The sequence below is a fragment of the Oryx dammah genome, unplaced genomic scaffold (assembly GCF_014754425.2).
Source record: "Oryx dammah isolate SB20612 unplaced genomic scaffold, SCBI_Odam_1.1 HiC_scaffold_10, whole genome shotgun sequence".
NCBI lineage: Eukaryota > Metazoa > Chordata > Mammalia > Artiodactyla > Bovidae > Oryx > Oryx dammah.
The window spans coordinates 40,592,094-40,601,950 of NW_024070194.1; the positions used below are offsets into that span (position 1 = coordinate 40,592,094).

Here is a 9,857-nt window from a genome sequence, read left to right on the forward strand (position 1 = left end):
TCTCCCATCGTCAGAGTCTTTTCCAATGAGCTCAGTCGTGTCCGACTCTTTGCGACCCATGGACTGCATCATGCCAGGATTCCCTGTCCTTCACTATCTCCAAGAGTTTGTTCAAACTCATGTCCATTGAGTCAGTGATGCCATCCAACCATCTCATCTTCTGTCGCCCCCTTCTCCTCCTGCCTTCAATCTTTCCCAGCATCAGGCTGTTTTCCAATGAGTCAATTCTTCACATCAGGTGGCCAAAGTACTGGAGCTTCAGCTTCAGCATCAGTCCTTCCACCAAATATTCAGGGTTGATTTCCTTCAGGATTGACTGGTTGGATCTCCTTGCTGTTCGATGGACTCTCAAGAGTCTTCAGCACCACAATATGAGAGCATCAAAAGTACTTAACTAAAGTACTTAACTGCTAAAACTGAATTTTGGTATCTAAAGGAAGGCTCATCACATTACTATTAAAATCCAGTATAAATCAGTAAATAAAGATGCAGGTGATGTTTAGTTACTAGAAGAGAGACGATCAACTTTGAAGCCGAATTATTGACCACTATTGTTGGGTTTCTGGGGAAGGAAATGGCAACCCACTCCAGGCTTCCTGCCTGGAGAATCCCATGAACAGAGGATCCTGGTGGGCTACCGTCCAGGGGGTTACGCAAGAATCTGGCATGACAGCACACACGCAGTGGTGCACGGCTGGGTTTCATCTCAATGTAAGGAGTTCAAATCTTGTGATTTTCTTAGAAGACACAACTCTAAGTCATCTAAGCAAACACGCTCTTTGCTAACCCCTTAGGGGAGAAAATAGACTGGAACACAATGTAACCTTCCAGGACAGGATTCTTATCACAGCTGGCATCGTCTTTTGTGAAGCAACTGACACGCCTTACATCCAGCCAGTCAGCCCATCAGTACCTGCTGAGGTGGAAAGCGAGGCTGCAGGTTCAATCTTCCCACTCGCTTTGGTCCCCCTGTGGCCCCAGACCACACACTCAGCCCACCCTCAACTATATACCCGTGTTGTCAAAGGGGAACATAGGTAGAAGAGTGCAGGTCCCCAGAAGAACATCTATTCCTGTTGCTAGAAAACAACGAAAGGCAGGCAGCCAATAATGCTAAAGATTATATAAAACACGCACATCTTGTGAAAGAGGAGGGTGTAAGCCAACTACTTTCCTAGCAAAAAGTTCTGGATGCCTTTAATTCTTCATGCATCAGTTGTTGCAGTTGTTTAGTCATTGTGTCTGACTCTATGCGACCCCATGGACTGTAGCCCCCCAGGCTCCTCTGTCCATGAGGATTCTCCAGGCAAAAATACTGCAGTGGGTAGTGTCAACTACAAACTGGCACTTACCAAGAGCACTGACAATGAGTGAACAACAAAGGCATTTGCCATCTGCTTCTATGGAGATTGAACCCCATGCTGCTATAGTTGTTGACCTTCAACAACCCCTGAGGGAGTTCAGGCCTGCGGGAGGCGCTCTGTGCTCCAGGGAATCTGGGGGGACAGGTCTTTCTAGATGGATGTTTTTAGGAACAGATTTTATGATCTCAATCCTTGCATCTTCTCATATCTATAGAGAAGCACTAAGTCCCTTCATGGTGACATCAGATCCTCATGACTAACAAAAAAACCTTTTGTAAAACGAGTATTTTATGGTATGGAATGCCCCCTTCACCAAAACCTTACATATATATTGGCCTTCCCCCACTGCAGCTCTTGAGCAGTCTCTCAGAGCTATCTGAGATGCTGCCTCCCGGGCTGCAGTCCTCCTTTTGGCCCAAATAAAACTTAACTTGCAACTCTCAAGTTGTACATCTTTTTCAGTCGACAGTAGCCGTTTCCTTTCCCAGGGAATCTTCCCGACCCAGGGATTGAACTTGCATCTCCTTTGTCGGCAGGTGGGTTCTTTACCACTGAGTTGCCAGGGAAGCCCTTCATATATCAGTCAGAGAGCCCAGTAAATGCAATTCCTTTGTCTTAGCTAAAGAAATCTTCTGAAATCCAGTAAAAGGATAAAGAGCTAGGAATTTCATATGATGGATTTTTATGGCTTCAAATAACATTATTCCTGAAAACAAAAAGGGTGAGAGGGAACACCTAGCGCAGGCATTATACGGACTAAAGGGCTTTTCTTTTTCTAGAGACAAATAGAAGCAGGTTTCTATGTAAAGGGACCCAGGGCTTCAGAATCAGGACCATTTCAAGAGTATGTTATGGGCAATTTCTTTCTTCCAAAGAGATGAAGCAGAAGAACCAGGACTACAGGTTACTCATCAACAGGGTTCGGCAAGCCCTTATGGAGCTGGAACACCGTTCTGGAAAGAAACAAACCTTAGCTGCGAAGTGAAGTGCCGTGAGATGGGTAGATCCTGCTCTTGCATCAACGTCGACGCCAAGCTCCGAGACCAGGAATCGGATGGCTTCATCCTGCCCAGTGACTGCTGCCCGGTGGATGGCCTGGGCCCCTAGTGAGTCCTCAGCGGACACGCAAGCCTAGGAGGTGAGGACGGACATGAGCAAAAGGAGCACAGACACTTGGGTCCACAGACCTTTTGACGTTTTGGCAAAACTCTGCCGTCCACATATGTTTTTCTGGGTAGATCATACAGAGCTTTTGTCGGATTCTCAAAGGACGCTCTAACCAAAGAAGTGCTTAAGATTCAAAGCTAAGGTGCCAAAAAAAGTACAGTCGCTAGGGAGCATCCGTTGTTATTATTACTATGAAACAGCTGCTGTTTATTGAAGACCTTTGGCTAACTGCTTTCTGTGCATCTATTTAATCCTACAGTAACCCTGTGAAAAAGTGAAACGTCTGTTTTACATATAATGCTTAAAGAGGTAAAGGGGGCCTACAGTGGGGAAGGTGGCAGAGTTCTGAGTTCTGAACCCACCATCCGAATCACCACGCTTCCTGTTTATCCCCTGGGCTAAAACTTGTAGAAATAACCGAAGGGACAGAACCAAACCGTTTCTCTACCTTGTGCTTTTTGAGGAGCAGCCTGGCCACGTCCGTGTGGCCACACTGAACGGCGTCCATGAAGGGCGTGAGGCCACACCTGTCTCTGCAGTCCGGTTCGTACTGGCACCTGGAGCCCAGACCCAAAGCAACAGCTGAGAACAGTCACCGCTTCAAACCCTACAGCTCTGACTCTGGCCCACCTGCCTTACAGAGCATCCATGAGGACTTGATGTGCTTGCCCTGGGTCCCCGCCTCAGCGTCTGGGGAGCACGTTGGTGTCCCAGCGAACCTGCTCCTCCTCCAACTTCCCATCCCATTTTAGGGACCGTCATCTCCCCAGTTTCTCATGCAGAGCTTTATAGTCGCCCCTTATCGCTCACAAAACCTCTCAATTCTCCATCCAGCATGTGAAACAAATTAGTATCCTTCTTTCCAGCTTCGTCTTCACCCCTTAAGACGGAGGCAACAGGCAACAGCCTCCTACCTATTTTTCTCTCTTTAGTCCCACCCAGCCATTTTGTTCTCACCACCAACAGGGTAATCTTTTCACCACATATTTAGGTTATGGCCCTCCTGGTTAAAACCTTTAACTGCTTCCCAACCACAAGGGACAAAGTCTACAAAGCTCAGTATGACCCCGTAGGTCAGGACTACGTGGAACCTACTTACTTCTCCAGGTTCCTCGGGCCTCTCCTCCCTGTGCTTAAGGAGACCCCCTGCAGCCCGGTCCCACAGCCCATCTGTCCTCCTTCCATTCCTACCTCCTCTTCTGTCTCTACTTTCTTCGTGGTCCTACTTTTCTCTCCTTCTTCTTGGCCCCACTGCCTTCTTCCATTCCTACCTTCTCCTGTGTTCCTATCTTCGTGGCCCTTCCAGTCTCCCTTTATTCTCAGCCCCACCTCCTAGCTGTCCCATCTTCTTCTGTTCTCACCTTCTTCGTGGTCCTACCTGTTTCCCCTTCTTTGGGCCCCACCTCCTACCTGTCCCACCTTCTTCCATTCCTACCTTCTACTGTGTTCCTATCTTCTTTGTGGTCCTACCCATCTCCCCTTTTTCTCAGCCCCACCTCCTACCTGTCCCATCTTCTTCTGTTCCTACCTTCAACAGTCCTGCCTGTTCCACCTCCTTCTGCTCCTCTAGCTACTGGCTCTTTGCTGCCTTTGCACTTGCTGGACACTCTGCCTGGAACATCCCAGCGCCATTCTTCACCTTGCCACCTCCGAGGCATGCTTCGCATTGCAGCTTCAAGGAGACTTCACAGAGCTGTCTTCCCCACAGATCTATAGGGACGACCCATGCTCCTGAACAGAACTGAGGGCTTTCCCTTTGCAATATTATCACAATTTGTAATTTTATGACATTTCTGTGATGGTGTTTCTATACTCGGCTTCTACACTAGCCTGCAGGTGGTCAGGGAAAGGACTGTGTTTACTGCTTATTGCCTAGTGCCTAACACTTAGGAGGCACTCAGAAAGCGATGGTTGAATGAAGGAGCATTAATGACTGCAGACGACACGTATGTCCCAACGTGCAGCAGGTGAGCCCTACACAGCGACGCTCTCAGCCCTCTCAGCGACGCGGCATTTTGCTTCCTCTTCTTCACTCACCATCTCCTGGGTAACCTCTTTCATCCTCTGGGTTCAATCGTCACTTTTAAGCCAATGAGGCCTACTCCTATATCTCGGCCACACCTATCCTCTGGGCCTAGATCTGTGTCTAACTGCTCGGTAGACAACTCTTCCTGGGTGTCTCACAGGTACATGTAACTCATTGTGTCCAAAACTGATGTGAAAGCGAGTGAATGAATATTTGTTGGGTGAACAGATAAAGGGATAAATTCTCCCCAGGTTTGTTAGCTGTTTTTGTTTCACCTTCTTTATCTGCTTATGTCCTTTCTTCATTTCTCTTTTGGTACCTTAGATTCTTTCTGAACAATTTGTCTGAGCTCTTTAGGCGGCAACTCTTTATGATACTGTCAGAACTAACAGATATTGTCCTCAATTTGCTGTTTTGTTCTTACCTCTGAAGAAGCACCTCTACTGCTTCTAAACAGCCATGCATTGCTGGGAGGAGAGAGTTGAGAATGAGAGCTTTTTAGTGCAAAATTAGAATGCCTCTTCCCTCTTGGCACCTCTCTCTGCCCCGTCCCTGTAGCTGCGGGAGTATTGGGTTAGGCTTGCTGCCACTGCCCCAGAAAAGGACAGATTCAGCTGGAGGAGTGGGGAAGGATCCTATTTTCATCTAACGGGTACAAGGCCCCTACTTTATCATCCTGTCTTTATGAGACTTTTATGGCAAACTTTTAACCCTAAACCTCCATCCTCATCCTCATGCTACAAATCCCTAGGGCCAGGCAGTTTTTGCCTGGGAAATGTAAAACATTGTAAGAGTAATCCATGACAAAATAACCAGGGATTTAATTCTGCTGCTAAAAATAACTGTCCTCCGCAACAAAGATTTTTGACTCTCTGTTCTCCACTGTTTAGTGTGAACGACTGGGTGCTAACTGCTCCTTCACAAGAGCAAGGGAGCTCATCAAACAGTTTATGAGCAGGGAATTCCACTCATATGCAAAGATTTTTCTTTTTGCGGGGGATGGGGGGCTGTGTTGCAAGGCATGTGGAATTTTAGCTGCCCAACCAGGGATTGAACCCATGCCCCTTGCAGTGGAAGCATGGAGTCTAAACCACTGGACCATCAGGGAAGCCCCTATGTCCAAAGTTTTAAAAGGGATACCTTGGTTCCTAACTGCCCCTAGTGACCAGAACAACTGTGTGCCTACCTCCTCAATGATATCATGTCATGAGTCTTGATTTCCGAGAAGTCTAAAGGCCCTGTATTCAAGTTCAAGGTACTGCCCAATAGGCTACCAATTACGGTCTAAACGTCTTTATTTTAATTACTGGGCTGCTTAATGCCCCTTTTGTTTTACACTGCTACACTTTCGCTTTTAACTAATTTAAGATAATTTGCAAATACTTAGTCCAGAGTTAAGGATAGTTACTCCAAACAATCAAAAGCGTGACCCAGAATTATATTCGACATTATCACTGGATGAGTCACAATCCACTGGGCTTTGGGATTTAATTATAAGCACCCTTGTGCTTCCCAGGTGGTCCTAGTGGTAAAGAGTCTGCCGGTCAATGCTGGAGGTGCAACAGACTCGGGTTTGATCCCTGGGTTGGGAAAATCCTCTGGAGGAGGAAATGGCAACCCACTCTAGTACTCTTGCCTGGAGAATCCCATAGACAGGGGAGCCTGGCTACAGTCGATGGGGTCCCAAAGAGTCAGACATGACTGAGCAGACTCTCGTTCATGTTTATTTAAATGGATAACACCGTGGCAGGTGTTGCTGAATATATGAGGGAATAGTCTCCTTTCCTTCTGCTTTTAATAGCAATAATAATCATAATGACGTGAAAACAGCAGCTGTCCTGAGCTCACTGTGTGTGGAGCGCTGTGCTGAGGGACGTGCATGCACCTTAATCCCCATGACCCTGTGATATGGGCTTTGTTGCTGCCATTATTCTGTGGCTAAGGAAACCTGCTTGAGAGATTAATTTCCTTGCCCAAAGTCAGAGACATAGTAAGGAACAGAAGCAGCCCACCATCTAACTTGTGGATGGCAATGGCAAGCCACTCCAGGGTTTTTGCCTGGAGAATTCCATGAACAGAGGAGGACTACTACTGGTGGGCTACAGTCCCCTGGGGATTGCAAGAGTTGGACACAACTTAGTGACTAAACCACCACCACCACCACCATCTAACTAACTGGGGCGGAGAAGACAGAAGTGAAAAGTCACCTAAAACAAGAAAGAAGCACAAGCTGAGGGCCGAGTGACATTGGCTTTGTAAACTGTTTGCCAAAACACTCCAAAGCAGCTTGTGTTCCCTACTCCCTACTTCCCCTGTACCACCCCCACTGTGGGGGGCATCCCGCAGGTCTGGATCACACCTGCCGTGTGCAGCGGGGTCCTCCCGATCTTGCTGTCTGTTCTCCAGACAGAGGGGCAAACTGCAAGCAGGTACTGGAGGATCAGAGGGTCGCCCTCGCGGCTGGCGATGTGAAAACTGTTCCAGCCATCTTTGTTCTTCAGGAGTGGATTGGCGCCGTGCTCCACGAGATCCCGGATCACCTCGAGGTTTCTCCTCGTGCAGGCCATCATCAGAGGAGTCCTAAGGCCGATGGGACAAGCTGTCAGGTGGAACAGCAGCTGAGACTCTGGAAGCCCAGGACCGGGGCTTCAGAAAAACGCACACCCATGGTGGAGACGGAAGACCTGGAGGACTCAGGGGGTCTGGGAAGCAGGCAAACAGCTTTGGCTGGCAACTTTCCTGCCTGCCTTGAGGAAGCTGGGAGAAATAACCAGGGAAAAACTACTCTGATATGGGTGCCCCTTATGTGGGAAACAGAGGAGGCAAAGGTGCTTCTGAACTAGTTTTTCATATAGCATTGAACTGGGACAGAACCCACCAAAGTTATGGTTTGTGCTGAATATCTGCAAAAGAGGCACTGTGCTAGATCATCCCATTCACTTCCATCAGTAACCCTTTATTAAACTGTGGTGAAACAACTTTAAAAAGAGCATGTGATAGAGAAGGAAATGGCAGGATTCTTGCTTAGAGGAGCCTGGGGGGCTACAGTCCACGGTGTTGCAGAGTCGGACAAGACTGAGAGACTGAGTATGCACACACAAGCAGGGCCAAATAAATATTTTTAAAATAAATAAATAAAAGAAAAAAGGAGCACTTGACACAGAGCCTTGCTGAAAGGAGCCTCCACTGGTAGAGCAGGTAGGACAGTGGTATATTACGGTAAGTTCCTGACCTGATGTGTGTCCACAACCGGGGAGACTGAACTACATCACTGTCAACTACTCTCCTCCCACCAAAGTGATTCAGTGCCTCTGCTTCTCATCTGCTCCTGCGTGTGCGCATGCTCAGTCAGTCACGTCCAACTCGTAGCCCACCAAACTCCTCTGACCGTGGGATCTCCCAGGCAAGAATACTGCAGTGGGTTGCCATGTCCTCCTCCGGGGGATCTTCCCAGCCAGGGATCAAACCCGTCTCTCTTGCATTGTCTGGATTGGCAGGGTATTCCCTGAGTGACCTGGGAACCCTCTCAAGCCCACGATCCCTGGAAAGCAGGGTAGACCCTGGTTACCTCCTATCCACAGGGTCTGGCCCAGGCAGAGCTCAACACAACTAGATGGGTCTCAGCCAGGATTTGTCCCGAGACTGCCTTGGTATTACTTAATCATCGACAATCTTGTTTTCATTTTTTAATTTTGTATTGGGGTACAGCTGATTAATAATGTTATGATAGTTTTAGGTGAACAGTGAAGAGACTCAGCCATACATATACAGGGACCCAATCTTCCCCAAACCCCCACTCTCATCCAGGCTGCCACATAACATAAAGCAAAGTTCCCTGTGCTATACAGTATGTCCTTATTGGGACTGCTAGGGCATTTGAGATGATCATGTACATACTGCTATATTTAAAATGTTTCGTTTTTTTATTTCTGGTAATGTAGTAATGAGAGTGAATGAAAAATCAAGAGGGAGAAACTTGGATGAATGAAGGCTGGAATCTTCAAGAAGGGGCTTCGTAGAGGGAATGACTCCAGGGAAGAAGGGACTTGCGAAAGCCAGCAAGGTGAGAACAGTCAAAAATGTCTCCCTGTAACTGCACTTCCTGAGCCCACAATCAAATGAAACTTGCCCTTGTGATGGTTGTTTGAGGAGGCCGTTTCTTTATCCACAGTTCCGTTCAGTTCAGAGATCTCTAGTCTTTCCCATTCTATCGTTTTCTTCTATTTCTTTGCATTGATCGCTCAGGAAGGCTTTCTTATCTCTCCTTGCTATTCTTTATCCACAGAACTGCTTTAAAAGAGGTAATATGCCTCCACTATCTTTAGACCAACTTACTAGCAGCAGAAGAAAATGTCTTATGCTTCAGTTCTGTTCAGTTCAGTCGCTCAGTTGTGTCCGACTCTTTGCGACCCCATGAATCGCAGCACGCCAGGCCTCCCTGTTCATCACCATCTCCCGGAGTTCACTCAGACTCACGTCCATTGAATCTGTGATGCCATCCAGCCATCTCATCCTTGGTCGTCCCCTTCTCCTTCTGCCCCCAATCCCTCCCAGCATCAGAGTCTTTTCCAATGAGTCAACTCTTCTCATGAGGTGGCCAAAGTACTGGAGTTTCAGCTTCAGCATCATTCCTTCCAAAGAAATCCCAGGGTTGATCTCCTTCAGAATGGACTGGTTGGATCTCCTTGCAGTCAGTCCAAGGGACTCTCAAGAGTCTTCTCCAACAACATAGTTCAAAAGCGTCAATTATTCGGCGCTCAGCCTTCTTCACAGTCCAACTCTCACATCCATACATGACCACTGGAAAAACCATAGCCTTGACTAGACAGACATTAGTCAGCAAAGTAATGTCTCTGCTTTTGAATATACTGCAGGACAGCAAAAAAGACACAGATGTGTATAGCAGACTTTAGGACTCAGAGGGAGAGGGAGAGGGTGAGATGATTTGGGAGGATGGCATTGAAACATGTATAATATCATGTAAGAATCGAATTGCCAGTCTATGGCCAATGCAGGATACGGCACGCTTGGGGCTGGTACACGGGGATGACCCAGAGAGATGTTGTGGGGAGGGGGGTGGGAGGGGGGTTCATGTTTGGGAACGCATGTACACCTGTGGTGGATTCATGTCAATGTATGGCAAAACCAATACAGAATTGTAAAGTAAAATAAAAAATTAAAAATTAAAAAAAAATGAATATACTATCTAGGTTGGTCATAACTTTTCTTCCAAGGAGTAAGCATCTTTTAATTTCATGGCTGCAATCACCATCGGCAGTGATTTTGGAGCCCCCCCCCCC

General features: G+C 47.4%; 1 protein-coding gene across 3 annotated transcripts in view; it reads right to left on the bottom strand.

Moving 5' to 3' along the window:
• ANKRD16 (ankyrin repeat domain 16) overlaps nt 1–7,552 on the bottom strand; it is a 37,614-nt gene extending 30,062 nt beyond the window's left edge. The window contains exons 1-4 of one of the 3 annotated variants that reach the window (XM_040248838.1): nt 6,917–7,552; nt 4,982–5,024; nt 2,980–3,088; nt 2,334–2,495 (exon numbers count right to left, since the gene is read on the bottom strand). In XM_040248838.1, coding sequence (XP_040104772.1) covers nt 2,334–2,495; nt 2,980–3,088; nt 4,982–5,024; nt 6,917–7,127 — 525 coding nt within the window. In that variant the 5' untranslated portion in view covers nt 7,128–7,552. The remainder of the gene's footprint in view (nt 1–2,333; nt 2,496–2,979; nt 3,089–4,981; nt 5,025–6,916) is intronic. The other 2 variants (XM_040248840.1, XM_040248839.1) reach the window with 2 other exon arrangements.
• Between the last annotated feature and the right edge of the window lie 2,305 nt (nt 7,553–9,857).